General features: G+C 41.2%; 1 protein-coding gene across 8 annotated transcripts in view; it reads left to right on the plus strand.

The window, feature by feature from the left end:
* Nucleotides 1–19,372, plus strand: part of VPS13D (vacuolar protein sorting 13 homolog D) — a 257,865-nt gene that overhangs the window by 110,278 nt on the left and 128,215 nt on the right. For all 8 annotated transcript variants that reach the window (XM_030324829.1, XM_030324831.1, XM_030324832.1 and 5 more), the window contains 6 exons: nucleotides 4,354–4,601; nucleotides 6,147–6,338; nucleotides 6,647–6,773; nucleotides 8,434–8,576; nucleotides 12,485–12,615; nucleotides 12,857–13,032. In XM_030324829.1, the coding sequence (XP_030180689.1) occupies nucleotides 4,354–4,601; nucleotides 6,147–6,338; nucleotides 6,647–6,773; nucleotides 8,434–8,576; nucleotides 12,485–12,615; nucleotides 12,857–13,032 (1,017 nt within the window). The remainder of the gene's footprint in view (nucleotides 1–4,353; nucleotides 4,602–6,146; nucleotides 6,339–6,646; nucleotides 6,774–8,433; nucleotides 8,577–12,484; nucleotides 12,616–12,856; nucleotides 13,033–19,372) is intronic.

The following is a 19,372-nucleotide window of genomic DNA, read 5'->3' on the forward strand; positions in this document are numbered from 1 at the left end:
GTTAGCGCAGAGCCCGATGCGGGGCTTGAACCCACGAACCACAAGATCACAACCCAAGCTCAAATCAAGAGTCAGACACTCACCCGACCGAGCCACCCAGGCACCCCTAAAATCATAAAGTTCTTATTCCTTAAGTCCTTGTGTTAGAGTTTATAAGGATTCAAGGGTTAATCTTTGGTGGGGGTGGGACTGTTGCTTATCATCTAATATTTATGGGAGAAACCACCAAAACACACATGTAGGATCAGACACTGGTCTGTGTGCATCAGTATAAAGAGAGGACATGTAGAGAGGGAAGAAAAAAATAATACTAGTTCCCATTCCTAAATTGAGAAACAAAATCCTCGGGTTAGAAGTTTTCATATGATGGATTTCAGGGGAATTTGGAGGAAGGCTCATGTACCTAGCACTGACTTTCCTTGGGGACCTTGACAAAATTATCTAATCATTTAGACTCCCGTTTGCCCCTTTCAAAGAGAATAAGGAATACGTTTCCAGATTCGGTGTTGGAGGAAATACCACATTGGTATTGTTAGATCCTTCTGAACTTAGACTTTAAACTTACCTGGACTAGAGGCTATCAGCTTAGGTTTCTCTGTAGGGAAGTTAGGCATTCATTTAGTGTAAACTTAAGAGGTGCAAGAAGAGTGTAAAGAATTTCAGTATGCCCTTTACCCAGAGTGGCCATTGTTAACAGACTGACAAGGGAGAAATAGGTAAATGCATAGCCATAACGGACTGTTTTCACACTTCTCTGTCAATAATTTGCAAAATAAAAACAATAAAGATACAAAAGGATTTGAACGGTGCTGTCAATCAGCTTGTCAAAATTGACATTTATAAAACACTTTTTACCAACAACTCCAGATTGTACATTCACATCAACTATGTGTGGAATAGTCCTCAAGAGAGACCATCTACTGGGCCATAAAACAAAGATCAATAAATATTAAAAGAATTGAGGGACGCCTGGGTGACTGAGTTGGCTAAGCGGCCGACTTTGGCTCAGGTCATGATCTCTCGGTCCGTGAGTTTGAGCCCCACGTCGGGCTCTGTGCTGATAGCTCGGAGCCTGGAGCCTGCTTCGGGTTGTGTGTCTCCCTCTCTCTCTGCCCCTCCCCCATTCACACTCTGTTTCTCTCTGCCTTTCAAAAATGAATAAATGCTAAAAAAAAAAAAAAAAAAAAAAAAAAAAAGAACTGAAACCATACATAGTATATCTCATGATCACAATAGAATTAAAGTGAGAATCAGTAACAATAAGATGCCTCTAAAATCCCTAAATATTTGGAAAATTAAACAGTACATTTCTAGATAACCCAGGGGCCAAGAAAGAAATCACAAAGGATATTAAAAATATTCTGAACTGAACAATAATAAAAATTAGACATTAAAATGTGGGGGAGGCAGCAAAAGCAGTTCTAGAGAAAAATGTGTAGTTGTTTTGAGAAATATGTAGCTTTTAATGCTCTTATTAGAAAATAAGGAAGATGTAAAGTTGATGTAAGCCTCTACCTTAAGGTAGAAACCAAAATAAATTAGAAATAAATAGAAAAAGGACATGATAAAAATGTGTGGAATTCAAAAAAATAGAAAACAAACAATAGAGAAAATCAACAATGTCAAAGTGGCTTTTTGAAAAGATTACTGAATTTGGTAAATGTCTTATAAGACTGATCAAGGAGAAAAGAAAGAAAACACGAATTACCATATAAAGAATGAAAAGAGGAGACATTATTATAGATCCTATAGACATTAAAAGGATTGAAAGGAGATTCTGTGAACAGTTTTGCACAGATAAATTCCACCCTTGAATGACAAATTTCTTTAAAAACAAAGATTACCAAAACTGACACAAAGAAGAGATAGACAAATATTTGATAAAGAAATTTAAAATTTTTAAATAATTTATTATTTTTTAAATTTACATCCAAGTTAACATATAGTGCAACAGTGATTTCAGGAGTAGATTCCTTAATGCCCCTTACCCATGTAGCCCATCCCCCCTCTCACAACCCCTCCAGTAACCCTCTGTTTGTTCTCCATATTTAAGAGTCTCTTCTGTTTTGTCCCCCTCCCTGTTTTTATATTATTTTTGCTTCCCTTCCCTTATGTTCATCTGTTTTGTCTCTTAAAGTCCTCATATGAGTGTAGTCATTTGACACTTGTCTTTCTCTGACTAATTTCGCTTAGCATAATACCCTCTCGTTCCATCCATGAAGTTGCAAATGGCAAGATTTCATTCTTTTTGATTGCCGAGTAATACTCCATTGTGTATATATACCACATCTTCTTTATCCATTCATCCATCGATGGAAATTGGGGCTCTTTCCATACTTTGGCTATTGTTGATAGTGCTGCTATGAACACGCAGGTGTCCCTTCGAAACAGCACACCTGTATCCTGTGGATAAATACCTAGTAGTGCAATTGCTGGGTCATAGGGTAGTTCTAAGGAAATTTAATTTTTAATAAAAAGCTTTCCCATAATGAGGACTTTAGGCCCATGTGGCTCCACTAGTGAATTCTACCAGACATTTTAGGAAGAAATAATACCAGTTCTAGGTAAACTCTTTCAGAAAGCAGGGGAGGAGGGAACAGTTCCTCATTTATTTTACGAGGCCAGCGTATACCTGGTACCCAAACTGCCATAGATATTATTTAAAAAAAAAAAAAAAAAAAAAAAAAAAAAAAAAAAAAAAGGAACTACAAACTGGTATTCCCACATGAGATGCAAAAATTCCTAACTGTTACCAAATAGAAATCCAGCAAGTGAAGTTTATTCCAGGAATGTAAGATTATTTTAACATTTGAAAATTGATATATGGGGGCGCCTGGGTGGCGCAGTCGGTTAAGCGTCCGACTTCAGCCAGGTCACGATCTCGCGGTCCGTGGGTTCGAGCCCCGCGTCGGGCTCTGGGCTGATGGCTCGGAGCCTGGAGCCTGTTTCCGATTCTGTGTCTCCCTCTCTCTCTGCCCCTCCCCCGTTCATGCTCTGTCTCTCTCTGTCCCCCAAAAAAATAAATAAAAACGTTGAAAAAAAAATTAAAAAAAAAAAAAAAAGAAAATTGATATATGTAATTTACTGTATTAACCTAAAAGACTAAATGAGAAAAACCTATCAGATTATCTCATTAAATGCCAAATAAACAAAAAGCTTACAACACCCATTCATGCTAATATTCAGCAAACTAGCAACCAAAGGGAATATTACAGTCTACTTAAGGGCATTTGTCATAAACCTACAGCTACCATTATACTTAAACTTTTTTTCCTTGAGATTGAGAACCAGCAACTTCATTTGACATTGCAGTAGCATTCCTAGCCATTGTAATAGGGACAAATAAGTAAACAAGAAATTGAAAAAGCTTAAAGATCTGAAAAGAACTAAAACTTGTTATATGCAGATGACACAGTCATGTATGTAGAGAACTATGGACTCCATAAGATTATGAGGCCCAATAAAGTTATCAAGATTTCAAGATTTAAGATCAAGATTTAAGATGTAGGAATCAATTGTATTCTTATATTCTAGCCATGAACAATTGGAAATGTAATTTTAAAAAGACACTACTTACAATAGCACCAGAAAACATTAATTACCCAGGAATCAATCTAAGGAATTATGTGCCAGCCTTCAATGCTAGAAGTGACAAAACCTTGCCAAGAGATATTAAAGAAAACCCAGTAACTAAGTGGAAAGATAACAAAGTTCATGGATTGGAAGACAAAATGTTGTTAGGATTTCCATTCTTACTAAATTGATCTGGAGGTACAACCCAGTTGGCTAGCTGCAACCCAATCGGCTGTCAACAGAATGATGAATAAATAAAAAATGGTATATTCATATACTGGCATGTGGACAAAATTCTGATACATACAGTAGCATGGCTGCATCTTGTAGAAATTTCATTTTACACACAAAAAAAGCCAGACATGGGGAGTAACCTATACTGTATCATTCCATTTACATGCAATTCAAGAACAGGCTCAACCAATATATAAGTGATAAGTATCAGACAGTAGTTGCTTCTTTCTTAGGAGAGGATATTGCCTGGAAAGGGATAGGAGGGAACTTTCTGCAGCGAGAGAAAGATTCTATAACGGTGTTGGGTCGTGGTTAACGAGGTATACATATTTGTCAAAACTCACCAAACTGAACATTTAAAATTACACATCTTACTGTATTTTTAACTATATACCTCAGTATAAATGTGTCTGAGATTGAAAACTGCAAATATCCTACTGAATTGTTGAACTGGTTTAGTGTTAAGCTTTCTCATACTCCACTAAGGAAGAAAAATTCAAGTTCTTTATTTAGGCTGATGGTTTTTCCACTGCTTTGTCTTTGTAGGTTTTGCGTAGCCATAAAGAAGGAGAATTACCCAGATTATATGCCCTCAAACATATTTTCTGACAGTGCAAAGCAGATCTTCAGACAACCCGGGCATACCATATATCTCCTGCCAACTGTGGTCATCTGCAACTTGTTACCTTGTGAACTTGATTTTTACGTTAAAGGAATGCCAATTAATGGGACATTGAAACCTGGCAAAGAGGTGGCCCTGCACACAGCTGACACATCCCAGAACATCGAATTAGGTAAGGGTTTAGTCAGATAATCATCTGTGGTAACGCTATGGAAATGTCCATGAGTCTTTTGTGATCATTTGGTAAACATTTTAGAAAAATTATCACACATAGGCTATCTCAATAACCGAGCTCAAAGGATTTATGCACTTGAAATAAAAAAAGCTTCTTAGAAAATTACCAAAAGAAAAAACCTGAGCAGATCCAAAAGATTTACAGAGGAAGCACTCAACAGAGCCTTTTTCTTGTGTTGCTTACTTGATGTGATTTCAATGGGAAGTCATTTCATCTTTTCAAACCTTACGTTTTGCTGACTGTAAAATGTGCAAAATCCTACATCCCTCCTCTTTTCAGGAAAGGAGAAAACATTTGCTCAGTATAGACTGTACTCTGGGCGTCCTGTCAAGGGCTTTCATACCCGTCATCTCATGTAATCCTTACAGTAGTTACTTGTCCTGTTTACTGATGAGGAAATTGAGGTCTGGGGTGTTTCATGCACCTGGTGATTTTCACTAGGGGTGGATGAAGTCAAAGTCAAGAATCATTGTATTTGCAGCACTTAAGGATTTGTGGGTTTGTTTTTTTTTTTAAGTTTATTTATTTTGAGAGAGAAAATACACACATGAGCAGTGGAGTGGCAGAGAGGGAGACAGAGAGTCCCAAGCAGGCTCTGCACTGTCAGCACAGAGCCTGACACAGGGCTCAACCCCACAAACTATGAGATCATGATCTGAGCTGAAACCAAGAGTCATACGTTAACTGAGCCACCCAGGCGCCCCAGGACATGTTTTTTTTTTAAGGTTGTTTTAGACACATTGAAAGGTAACGACGTAGATATTTGTACAGTTTCATGAATGATTTCACTGTGTCACCTCATTGCATTTCACAGTCCCTGTCTCAGGCAGACGCTGTTATCCCCATTTTACAGATGCGGAACCTCACACGCATTGCACTTAGGCAACCTCTTCCACGATGTTTCTTGACCCCTGCGGGAAATGGCAACGTCTCCCCACCGCCCACCCCCACCACTGTGCGCACACCCAGCACTCTTCTCTTCCCAGCCGTGCTGCACATGGATTATCGCTTTTAATAACAACCCTGTGACAGACCTACTGGTATTCTCCCCACTTGGCAGATTAGCTTTCCCCACGTTGCACAGCTGGTAAGGACAGACTGGGAATCGGAAGCCAGCCAGTGGAGCTGGAGAATCCTTGACTCTGTTACCCTGTACTTGCCTTTACTGTGTTTGAGGTGCCCAGCTCAGGGCCTGATGAGGAGTAAGCTCACAATAATCATAGCTGTTATTGATAGATTTTTGGTATTTCCATCCTTCTGATTGTGCAGTTCAGACTCTCTCCTGTACCTTCCAGGCCATCTGGTTTGCTTCATATTTATTCTCGCCCCAGTGCAGGGAAAATGGCCGTTCTAATGACATTTTTTGCCAGTGCCATATACAGTTCTGATTTTTCCAAGAAGTACCCAATTTTGTTTGGCTTTGGGCTATTTTGACAAACAAATGTGAGAAACCAGGAAGACAGTAGCTTGTATCTTCTTCAGGGGTATCGCTGGAGAACTTCCCACTCTGTAAAGAATTGCTCATTCCACCGGGAACCCAAAACTACATGGTAAGAATGCGACTCTACGACATCAACCGGCGGCAGCTGAACCTCACCATCCGGATTGTGTGTCGAGCAGAAGGATCCTTGAAGATCTTCATTTCTGCTCCATATTGGCTGATTAACAAAACAGGTATGTACAGAGGCTGCTCAACTGGGCCTTTGGCGCTGGTCATGGGAATTCAGATTTATTTGCTCCGCTAACCGAGGAGAGCCAATGCAAATAGATGACTTCAACAGTCTAAGCTGCTGAAACTCTCCTGCCTCCATAATAAGTGCTTCATCATGGTCAAAACTGTCCTTTCAGACAACAAACTGAGCCCACAAAATAAATTCAGTTTTCACTATTTTCCCCTGTGACAATTTTTTTTCCTTTACCACGTACATCTGTCTTGCATAGACCAGGTGGGATTGATGTAAACTTTCCCCTCCTCCCTAAAGGGTTACCGCTGATCTTCAGACAGGACAATGCAAAGACAGACACTGCAGGCCAGTTCGAAGAGCATGAGCTGGCCCGGAGCCTGAGCCCTCTCTTATTCTGCTACGCGGACAAAGAGCAGCCCAACCTGTGAGTACAGTAATTTATGGAAAGGGGAAGTAAGCTCCTAGGCGAGGGAAAAAATTAGCAAAGGCTCTAGTGTGTCCGTGTAAGTAGAAATATACTGTAGATAACAGTCCTGACTTGGCAGGGGAATAGGACCATGACCTAATGGGATTTTTTTGGATCTAATTTCTGTGTCATTTGATACTGAAAATAAACCATTTGGTGGGTTGGTAATGAAAGCTAGTTTTATTTTACATGTATTGAAGCAGTTCTATTCGTAACTCTGCCAGTGAACAGAGCCCCCACGGGGTCCCTTCCCTTCTCTGCCTGGTTTTCTCCTGCACGGAGCCCTCAGCCCAGGCAGCAGAGGTGGCATCAGAGGGGGACACAGCCTGGCCCTTTGGTAAAACAGCCACCCCACTGACCCAGTCCAGGTCGATTTGTGTAAGGGCTCAGGGTCCATCGCTTTTACCCTTGACATAAACGGTGCCATTTCAAGATCTCAGAGCCCTCATCGCGTGCTGAAAGGCCGGGAAGAGCACCCGTTGGGAGAGTTAGATGACCTGCCTTTGAGCATGTGGTAGGAGCATGAATTCCCTTTTGTTCTTGGTTTTGACATTCTGCTTTTTATAGGGGTCTTCTAATCTGGAGCCTTCCTCCAAAGAGACATGAGCGCAGGTGATGGCGCTACAGTGCCATTTGCTGTCACAGAGGAGGAGAGATGTGCTGCAGCCTTCCTAGGAAGGCTCGGGGAGCGCTGGGTGCCAGTGGGCGCAGACATGTCTCCCAGGGAGGGCTGCAGGCTCGGTTGGCCCTGGAGCCGGGGGGCTTGACCGGGGTACTAGACATGGTGGGAGACACATACAGCCACTTGGCACATCGGCAAGCCATGTCTCACACCTTTCCTGAGGGGATCCTGACGGTGTCAGATCTAGGACTTGACATTTGTGACCCACTTTGACGTATCCAGGGAACTCAACAGTTCCCAAAGCGTTTCTGCGTAGACCATCACCTTTGATTCTGTCAACATCCCAATGGATTCGACAGGGCAGGAAATACTGTTTTACTTTAAGATGAGGAAACTGAGGCTCAGAGAGAGTTACTCGTCCAAGGTTACATGGCCATTAATGGTAGACCCGGAACACATACTCAAGAATTACGTTTCCGGGATCCGTGACAAGACACTGGCCAACGTAACAATGCTTTGCCGTTGTAACAGTACCAGGCCTGAGAAAGAACATACCGTCAGCTGCCTCTTCTGTACTTTTGTGTGTGCAGAACCACGTGTACGCTTTTCTCTTACATTCAAGGTATTTTCACAAACCCTTGAAACACCTGCGATAGGAAAGTATCAGTTTGCCTTGAACTCTTGTTTTTCAGAGGAATGAGGTATCGTAGCATTTTCCTTATGCTTTATGCTCATAGAATCCTTGAATCTTCTCCTAGCGTGTCTAGCTATAGATGTCAGCACATTTCATGCGTTGTGGTGCCGTGGCTGCCTCGAAGATAGGGTGTTGCCCGCTGGTTGTTGGCCTGCTGTGTTTGGGAATCGCCCGAGAGTGAGGAGGAGCCAGTATTAGAGTTCCGTTTCGGGTGATAGCTGTAGCAGTGGTCCCTGATTAGAACAGGTGGATGAGACTTTCCTATGGATGAATACATGTATCTCTGCTTTTCTGCCCCACAGCTGCACGATGCGAATCGGAAGGGGGATTCATCCGGAAGGCATGCCGGGCTGGTGTCAGGGCTTCTCACTGGATGGCGGTAGTGGTGTCCGAGCTTTGAAAGTCATCCAGCAAGGAAACCGCCCAGGGCTGATCTATAACATTGGTGGGTTACATTTGGAGCAGCGGGAGAATCAGAACCATTGGCCGATGACCTCAGGCTTGGAGGAATAAGCTGGCCATACGTTTTGGCCTGGCTGCAAGTGCTGATTTTCTCGTTTGGCATTGGGTCAGGTATCTGTTCTCCGAATGCTAGATTGATATCAACACAGATCTATTCTCCTAGGGATCTCAGGAGCCACGTAAACACTGCCCTTTTGAGGTCTGGGGCTCTGTTTAATTTCAGACTCACCTGTGTTAGGAAAGTATCAGTTTGGCTTGAATCCTTGTTTTTCATGGGAATAATAGGAACACTTAGAATGCTTTTCATCCTCCAACCATTTCCCACGCATTCATTAAAACTTGCAAACCCTCAGAGGGCAAGAAGCATTGTTCACCTTGAAACTGAAGCAGAGAGGTTAAGTGACTTGCCCAGACGCAAAGGGCAAGTCTGGGTCAGAAGTAGGATTCTAATTGGGGTGTATGCATTTGAAGCAGAAAATATAATAAAATGCACTTAGCAGTTACAGTAATTAGAAGCCCGTAAAGTAGCTTAGCTTGCGGAGGTGGAGGGTGGGGAGGGAAGCGGGGAACACTGGTCTGTATGCCTCCTAGCCATCAGGAATGCTCAACTCCAAAGATTTTCTGAAGAGTTAAGCTTGATTTAAATATGTCTCGGGTTTAATATGTTAGCAGCGTACCCTTCCTTTAGTACATAATTTCCAAACATCTCAAAGCTCTGTTGAGTGTTGGATGTTGGAAAACCATCTAGAACTGTGCTGCCCATTGAACTCTCTGCAATGATGGCAGTGCTCCATTTCACACTGTCCAGCCCTGCAGTGCTAGCCACACGTGGCCACCAAGCACGCGCGCGAGAGTACATTGCTAAGAAACGTGGTAAGTGTGACCAAGAAATTGAATCTTTCGTTGTACTTAATGGATTTAAGTAGCCGTTCATGATCAATGGCAGCTGGAATTGGACGGTGTAGATATAGTCACTTTATAGAAGGAAGAACTAAGGTGGTATGAAGCTGTTTACCCTGAATCCCATGGAGGGTCAAAGGGTATATTTGTTTGAGGGCATGTTAGCAAGAGTCTCTTCCAAGTCCAGCTTCCTTCTTCTGTTTTTGGAACATGAATTTATATGCATTCTCCCTTGATATGGAAACTGTCTTCTTTAAGGTTGGTATTAAGATTTTTAGTAGAAGAAATAAACTTTCTGTGATCCTCCAGCTGGGGACCCTTCCCTTCCTTTCCCTTCCTTTCCCTTCCCCTTTCCCTCCTCCCTTCCCACGTCCCTTCCCTCCTCCCTTCCCTCTTCCCTTCCCTCTTCCCTCTCCTTCCTTCCTTCTTTCTTTCCTTTTTTTTTTTTTTTTTTTAAAGTGTGTGTGTGTTTGTGCGTGTGTGTGTGTGTGTGTGTGTTGGCTGAGGATCATTTTCTGTCCTTTGTCTTTGCATCTGTTTGCTCCTCTCTTGAATAAGCAAAGGCTGCTTCATGCTGTGTTTGACTGTCTACTGGGATATCTTGCCCTTGACACAGTTCCTAAAGAAAGATACCAGAGGTTGGCTAGAAGCTGCCAGAAGGGAGGTTGAGGGAGGAATGGAAGTTGTGCCCTTCTGAAGCGGCTGGCACTAAGGGACCACAGAGTTCCTGCGGAGACATAAGTCTCCAGTCAGAAATACGCAGTGAGCACACGTAGAAACTTTTATGCGAGGAGTGCTTATTAAAAGTCATTGCGTATGTTTTTTGGAACAATACTGTGATATGAATTTTGTTGTTACACCAAAGAAAGGAATAGAAGGGGTAGGATAGGACTTTGTAATTCCTAGCGTCATGAGATCTTGGCATGTATTATCATGGAAATTTGTGGAATCTCTCGCTTGAATATTTTTGAAGAATTGGATAGATAGCTAGCTCCCTGTCAGGAATAGTTAAAAGCAAAGTCCCAAGATAAAGAGCCTGGGAGGACCTTGCCAGTTAGCCTTATATGTGCCTCCAAAAAGAAGGATTTTGTACATTTTTATCTTATCAGATAAAGATATTTATTGGGGGGTTGCCAAGGCTATCTAAGATGAAAAAGGAAACAAAAAGCCTGCTTTTTTCTAAAAATTGGGCATTGATACAGTAGTCTTTTTTTATAATATCAAATTAAACATATCCTGGGGTGCCTGAGTGGCTCAGTCTGTTGAGGGTCTGACTCTTGATCTCAGCTTAGGTCTTGATCTCACAGTCCTGAGTTCAAGCCTGCGTTGGGCTTCATGCTGGGTGTAAAGCCTACTTGAAGAAAAAAAAAAAGAATATATTTGTTGTGGGCAGACTTTGTAGTGGTTGAGATCAGCTAGCTATCAATATAGATTTCTGACAATGCTTTTCTGCCTGTTACAGAAAAAAAAAAACGATAGGGTATATCTCCCTGTTTAAGTATTACTCAGCATTTCTTAGATACAGAATTTCAGACTCTCTTTGTTTTTGTGATTTGCTCAGTCTTTTAGGTAGTTTGAAGCCTTAGGTTAAAGCAACACCAGGTTTTTCAAGCCAGTACAGGTGAATTATGGAGTTAACAGACTGGAATATTTCTATTTGGGGTTATGTTGGGACATTCAGGGAACCTAGTTGTCCTGTCCTAAGATCTCTTCCTTTTTTATGGTTCTTAACACTTGTTAACTGCTGACTACAGTCCTTATGTATGTCTCATCAGAATGTGAGCAGGGCTCGTGAGGCAGTGTGCCTGGGTTTGAACCCAGCTGTGCCACTTACTGGCTGTCTGACCTCGTGCAAGTTGCCTAGCTTCCCGTATGCCTTAGTTTCCTCATCTAGAAAGTGAAAAGTGAAAATACTGACTCATGACATGTTATGAGAATTAAACGTAGGGCCTTTGGTAGAAACATAGCATACATTAAGAATTCAATAAACAGGTGCCTGGGCGGCTCAGTCAACCGGTTAAAGCATCCGACTTGATCTCAGCTCAGGTCTTGATCTCAGGGTCGTGAGTTCAAGCACCATGTTGGGCTCCACATGGGCATGGCGCTTACTTAAAAAAAGTTTCAATAAATATTATTTTTTAAAATTATTTCTAGCTGTAAATATTGCTATCACTGTATAACCCTAGTACCTTGAATATAGTTGCTCTATTTATTGTCTGAATGAATGAATAACTTACCCACTGAGTTTTGTAGTTTTTAAAATTGTCATCAGAGTTTTTAAGATAATTCCATGCTGTTTCCCTTCTTTCTTCCTTTGGGATCCAATGTTTTGAGATTTCCATCTGATTGATTATGACTTTGTTTTCTTGGCACGTGTTTTGTTTGCTGTTCTATTTTTTCAGTACATGGTAGGTGCTGGAATCGTTCAGCTTGTGAATGAGTATATCCTATGATATTTAACTTTATGTCCCGGCTGGGTTCTTGGGCAGCGAGCTAAAAGAAAGTACTAGAGAAGAGTCCTCTGCATTCAGGGCCGTGCAGGATCCAGTTAAGTAATCTGAAATTTCTGCAATATCATGTAAAAGGAGCAAGTTCTCAAGGAGGAAATTTTGTGTTTCAGATGTAAACAGAAGTGTATTACATAAACTATCTTAGTAGTCCACTTCATAAATGGAGACCATAGGTATCTGTGGCTAAACACCTGCATGCCTTAGTTGCTGTTGTGATGGTGCACCCTTTAGGGAGAAACCAGGAATTACAACGACATTGGTGTCACCACTGAGACTTTTCAAGACCTGAGGGGGCGTGAAGAATAATACTTTGAGTGTACTCATTGATTTCATTCCATTCTTGGAAGGTTTCATAGAGGCTCTGGGTGACATAATTATTTTCTCAGAGAAACTAAGTAATTGTGAAGCCTATTGTTTTTTGTTGGACCATGGATTTTCTGTCTTCTGATGAATTCATGGAAGTGGTTCTTATTATTTGTAGGTATTGATGTCAAGAAAGGCCGAGGTCGATATATTGACACCTGTATGGTCATCTTTGCCCCCCGGTACCTGTTAGATAATAAATCATCTCACAAGCTTGCATTTGCACAGAGGGAATTTGCCAGAGGACAGGTAAGTCGTTTACTTTTGAAGAATGACCCGTGTTTATTTAACAGTACAGTGGGTTTTAATGCCATGATTTATCTCCCCATCAACACTGTTAAGTTTTGTGATGTGAATAACCATTTTATGCCTTTGGTACCCTAAGTAGCTCATGGTAGAGAGCAAGGCCCAGACTAGGCAGTTACTCAGCAAACATTTACTGTCTTGACTTGTATTTGTTGACTAAAGACAGTGATCCTTTATATTTTAGGGAACAGCCAATCCTGAAGGTTACATTTCCACTCTTCCTGGTTCCAGCGTGGTGTTCCACTGGCCTCGGAATGATTATGATCAGCTCTTGTGTGTCAGACTGATGGATGTTCCCAATTGTATTTGGTCTGGAGGGTTTGAAGTCAATAAGAATAATTCTTTTCATATCAACATGAGGTAAATTCAGACACTGTATTTAGACAAAACGTAGTCTTCTTTCAGGTGCAGTAATGTATCATATAAATTTGAAATATCTATGAAGTAAATAGTAATACTGCCCTTTATGAAATGGGTGGTTATGTTTCTGGCTCTAAGTTCTTAAAACTTGTGGTGACCAAGTAAGTGTGACCGAATGTTTTGATGGAATGAATTAAAGGCATGTTGACAGTTTTGACCATTGTGCAGTTGCTATGGTCTGAGGTTATAAATCCAATGGGTAGTGCTGAGCTCGTGATTGCCTGCAACTCTGAGAATTGTGTCTGCACTCAGATGCTAACATTGTTGATAGATGGTTCTGTGTATTCTTGCACACTGTGTATACTCTTGTCTCACTTAGTGGTATTTTAGTAAATCATCTGGCCTTTCTTGCCCAACCCAGTGACCCTCAGGTCCTTATTAAGAAAAATCAACAAATTTAGCCTCAGCTACCACAGGATGAATTTTTTTCTTTCTGTTTTTATCAGATGTTTTTAAAATTTTTTTAATTTTTGATTTTTTTTTTAACGTTTATTTATTTTTGAGAGAGACAGAGACAGAATGCAAGTGGGTTAGGGACAGAGAGAGGGGGAGACACAGAATCCGAAGCAGGCTCCAGGCTCTGAGCTGTCAGCACGGAGCCCGACACAGGGCTCGAACTCACGGGCTGTGAGATCATGACCTGAGCCAAAGTCAGACGCTCAACCGACTGAGCCACCCCGGTGCCCCATTTTCTAAAATTTTTTAAAATGTTTATTCATTTTTGAGAGAGAGAGAGGGGAGAGGGGCAGAGAGAGAGACACACACACACACACACAGAATCCAAAGCAGGCTCCAGGGTCTGAGCTGTCAGCACAGAGCCCTATGTGGGGCTCGAACTCATGAACCATGAGATCATGACCTGAGCTGAAGTCGGCCTCCCAACTGATTGATCTACCCAGGAGCCCCTCAACTTTGTTCTTTTTAAGATTATTTTGGCCGTTTGGAATTCCTTGAGATTCTATCAGAATTTCACGGTAAAATTTTCTCTTCTGGAAAAAAAATCACTTAGGATTTTGGTAGGGAGTATATTGAATCTGTAGATCCACTTGGGGCCCCATTTTCATATGAACAATATTAAGTTGGATTTGTACATGTGGAATGCTGTTCCATTTATTTGTGTCCTCTTCAATTTCTTTTTTTTTTTTTTTAAGTTTATTTATTTTAAGAGAGAGGGCACGCACATGTGGGATTGGCGGGGGGGGGGGGGGCGAGGGGCACAGAGAGAGAATCCCAAGCAGGCTTTGTGCTGCCAGCGCACAGCCCACGAACTGTGAGATCATGACCTGAGCCGAAATCAAGAGTCAGATGCTTACCCGACTGAGTCCCTCAGGTGCCCCATTCTGTTTAATTTCTTTCATCAAATGCTTTTGAGGCTAAAGACCCTGAAATCATTGCTATTTTGATGCATTTAAAAGCGTAATGTAAGCTTTTATACTTCATGGTTAGTTCTGCATTGAGAACATCATTATAAGGGAACAGAAACATGGCTTATATAAAAAGAGATGATGCAAAATAATATCTATATTGACTTTTTAAAACATGTATTATTTGAGGGTTTTTTTGTTTTTTCTTTGCGGTCAGTGGTGTGCCCTTCTTAGTTTCCTTTTGCTCTGGCCCTTATTAGAGTTCACTGCGTCTGGTAAAGGGGTTTTCAAGCTGTGTTCCTAGGAGTTGTTGGGGGTGGTTAAGGAGGTGACTTCAGGGGCTGAGGGAGCCAAGTGGTTAGGGGGCCGGTGTGCTTACCCCTGCTCCACCCAGAAGCTAGTCTGCTAGTATCCTGTATCCCCACAAGATTTAATGGCGGGCGGGAGGTGAGGAGTTGGTTCTGTAGCTAAAACCACCAGGGGTTTATATACTGCTTGGGTGGAGGTCACCTAGAAATGTTGTGTGAGAAGAGGAAGCCAATTTAGAATTGAGCAAAAGTTGCTCGTGACTAAGGAAGGAAAGAAAAGGTGTGGACGTGGGGAACGGAGGTGGCTTGTATACGTTTGTTAACCCTTCGGAGGGGTTCTAGTGCACAGTCCTAAGATACTGAGCAAAAGACCCTCTGTTTCTTTTCCTTTCCCTGTGTTTTCATTTTGAAACAGTTTAAACCTGCAGAAAACTTAACAGGTAGTGCAAAGAACACCGCTTTATCTTTCACTTGGATTAACTACACATCAGCACTTTGCTGTATCCTGCTTTGTCTCCATGCATGTACACGTACACACTTTTTCTCTGAGCCATTTGAATGTAAATTGAAGTCACCCTGTTAGTTTAGCCATAAAAACTTATAGTTTATCTACCTAAAGACAAGGACATTTTGGGGTACCTGAGTGGCTCAGTAGGTTAAGTGCCTGACTTTGGCTTAGGTCTTGATCTCACGGTTCGTGAGTTCAAGCCCCACATCGGGCTCTGTGCTGACAGCTGGGAGCCTGGAGCCCACTTTGAATTCTGTGTCTCCCTCTCTCTCTGTTCCCCCCCTGCTCACACTGTCTCTCTCTCCCTCAAAAATAGACATTAAAAGGGGCGCCTGGGTGGCGCAGTCGGTTAAGCGTCCGACTCCAGCCAGGTCACGATCTCGCGGTCTGTGAGTTCGAGCCCCGCGTCAGGCTCTGGGCTGATGGCTCAGAGCCTGGAGCCTGTTGTCTCCCTCTCTCTCTGCCCCTCCCCCGTTCATGCTCTGTCTCTCTCTGTTCCCCAAAAAATAAATAAACGTTGAAAGAAAAATTAAAAAAAAATAGACATAAAAAAAATACAGGCACATTTTTCTAGATAAATATACTAATATTACACACTGAATAAACTGAATATAAGTTTATTTATTTATTTTGAGAGAGTTGGCGAGGGGCAGAGAGAGAGGACAGAGGATCCAAAGTGGGCTCTGTGTTAACAGCTAAAACCCCGATGAGGGCTCAAACTCACATGTGAGATCACGACCTGAGCCAAAGTTGGATGCTCAACCAGCTGAGCCACCTAGGTGCCCCTGATAGTTGTTTGTTTTTTTTTAAGTAATCTCTACACCTAACATGCTCAAACTCGCAACCCCAAAATCAAGAGTTAACACGCTCTACTGACTGAGCTAGCAGGTGGCCCTGATAAATAGTCTTTTGAAATACCCTTCATAGCATAACTCCCTTTGCCTTGATCTAGGATTCAGTCAGAGGTCATGCATTTTATTTGGCAGACATATCTCATCCACTTTAATCTACAGTAGTCCTGCTTTTCCTTTTTTGGTCTTTATTGACATTGAAAGCATAAGAGACTCTTAAAAACTGAGAACAAACTGAGGGCTGATGGGGGGTGGGAGGGAGGGGAGGGTGGGTGATGGGCATTGAGGAGGGCATCTTTTGGGATGAGCACTGGGTGTTGTGTGGAAACCCAATTTGACAATAAATTTCATATTAAAAAAAAAAAGAAAATTTTAAAGATTCCAAGCCAGTTTCTTATAGAATGTTCTCTTTTCTGAATTTTTCTTTTCCTTTTTTTAAATAATATATTTATTTTTTAATTTACATCCAAGTAGCGTATAGTGCAATAATGATTTCAGGAGTAGAAAGCAGTGATTCATGCCCTACATATAATACCCAGAGCTCATCTCAACAAGTGTCTTCCTTAATGCCCAGCACCCATTTAGCCCATCCCTCCACCCACAACCCCTCCAGCTACCCTGTTTGTTCTCTGTATTTAAGAGTCTCTTATATTTTGTCCCTCTCCCTGTTATTATATTATTTTTGCTTCCCTTTCCTTATGTTCATCTGTTTTGTATCTTAAATTCCACATATGAGTGAAGTCATGTTGTTTGCCTTTCTTTAATTTCGCTTAGCATAATACACTCTAGTTCCATCCACAGTGTTGCAAATGGCAAGATTTCGTTCTTTTTCATTGCTAAGTAATACTTAGCAATTGTATGTATGTGTGTGTGTGTGTGTGTGTGTATGTATATACACATATATATATCTATATACATATCTATATATCTTCTTTATCCACTCATCTGTTGATGGACATTTGGGCTCTTTCCATACTTTTGGCTATTGTCAGTAGCGCTGCTATAAACATTGGGGTGTATGTGCCCCTTTGAAACAGCACACCTGTGTCCTTTGGATAAATACCTAATAGTGCAATTGCTGGGTCTTAGGGTAGTTCTATTTTTAATTTTTTGAGGAACCTCCATACTGTTTTCCATAGTGGCTGTACCAGTTTGCATTCCCGCCAGCAATGCAAAAAAGATCCTCTTTCTCTGCATCCTCGCCAGCATCTGTCATTGCCTGAATTGTTAATTTTAGTCATTTTGACTGGTGTGAGGAGGTATCTATCTCATTGTGGTTTTGATTTGTATTTCCCTGATGATGAGTGATTTTGAGCATTTTTTCATGTGTCTGTTAGCCATTTGGATGTCTTCTTTGGGAAAGTGTCTGTTCATCTCTTTTGCCCATTTCTTCACTGTATTATTTGTTTTTTGGGTGTTGAGTTTGATTAAGTTCTCTATAGATTTTGGATACTAACCCTTTATCTGATATATCACTTGCAAATACCTTCTCCCATTCCACAGGTTGCCTTTTAGTTTTGCTGATTGTTTCCTTCACCGTGCAGAAGCTTTTTATCTTGATGAGGTCCCAATAGTTAATTTTTGCTTTTGTTTCCCTTCCCTCTGGAGACATGTTGAATAAGAAGTTGCTGCGGCCGAGGTCAAAGAGGTTGACCTGCTGTCTCCTCTAGGATTTTGATGGCTTCCTGTCTTACATTTAGGTCTTTCATCCATTTTGAGTTTATTTTCATGTATGGTGTAAGAAAGTGGTCCAGGTTCATTTTTCTGCATGTCGCTGTCCAGTCTTCCCAACACCATTTGCCGAAGAGACTATCTTTATTTCATTGGATATTCTTTCCTGCTTTGTCAAAGATTTGTTGGCCATATGTTTGTGGGTCCATTTCTGGGTTCTCTATTCTTTTCCATTGATCTGAGTGTCTGTTTTTGTGCCAGTACCTACTGTCTTAGTGATTACCTCTTTGTAATACATCTTGAAGTCCAGGATTGTGATACTGCCAGCTTTGGCTTTCATTTTCAGGATTGCTTTGGCTATTTGGGGTCTTTTCTGGTTCCATACAAATTTTGGGATTGTTTGTTCTGGGTCTGTGAAGAATGCTGGTGTTATTTTGATAGAGAGTGCATTGAACATGTAGATTGCTTTGGGTAGTATTGACATTTTGACAATATTGGTTCTTCAGTCCATGAGCATGGAATGTTTTTCCATTTTTTGTGTGTCGTCTTCAATTTCTTTCATAAGCTTTCTATAGGTTTCAGTGTATAGGTTTTTCACCTCTTTGGTTAGGTTTATTACTAAGTATTTTTGGGTTTTGTTGCAATTGTAAATGGGATCAATTACTTGATTTCCCTTTCTGCTGCTTCACTGTTGGTGTATAGAAATGTAGCCAATTTCTGTGCATTGGTTTTATATCCTGTGACTTTGCTGAATTCATGAATCAGTTTTAGCAGTTTTTTGGTAGAGTATTTTGGGTTGTCTGCGAAGAGTGAAAGTTTGACTTCCTCCTTGCCAGTTTAGATGCCTTTTATTCCTTTGTGTTGACTGATTGCATCTAGGACTTCAATACTGTGTTGAAATACAGTGGTGACAGTGGACATCCCTGTCGTGTGCCTCACCTTAGGGGGAAGGCTCTCAGTTTTTCCCCTTTAAGGATGATATTAGCGGTGGGTCTTTTGTATATGGCTTTTATGATCTTGAGGTATGATCCTTCTATCTGTATTTTCTTGAAGGGTTTTATCAAGAAAGGATGCTGTATTTTGTCAAATGTTTCTCTGTGTGAGAGGATCGTGTGGTTCTTGTCCTTTCTTTTATTAATGTGATGTATCACATTGATTGATTTGTGTATATTAAATCAGCCCTGCATTCCAGGTATAAATCCCACTTGATCATGGTGAATAATTCTTTTAATGCATTGTTGGATCTGGTTGGCTAGTATCTTGTTGAGATATTTTTGAGATTTGTTGAGAATCTTGTTGAGAATTTTTGCATACACATTCATCAGGAAAATTGGTCTACAGTTCTCCTTTTTAGTGGACTCTGTCTGGTTTTGGAATCAAGGAAATGCTGGCCTCGTAGAATGAGTTTGGAAGTTTTCCTTCCATTTCTACTTTTTGGAACAGCTTCAAAATAATAGTAGTTAACCCTTTTTTAAATGTTTGGTAGAATTCCCCTGGAAAGCCATCCAGCCCTGGACTCTTGGTTTTTTGGGAGATTTTTGATTACTAATTCAGTTTCTTTACTGATTATGGGTATGT

Source organism: Lynx canadensis, chromosome C1 (genome assembly GCF_007474595.2).
Source record: "Lynx canadensis isolate LIC74 chromosome C1, mLynCan4.pri.v2, whole genome shotgun sequence".
Lineage (NCBI taxonomy): Eukaryota > Metazoa > Chordata > Mammalia > Carnivora > Felidae > Lynx > Lynx canadensis.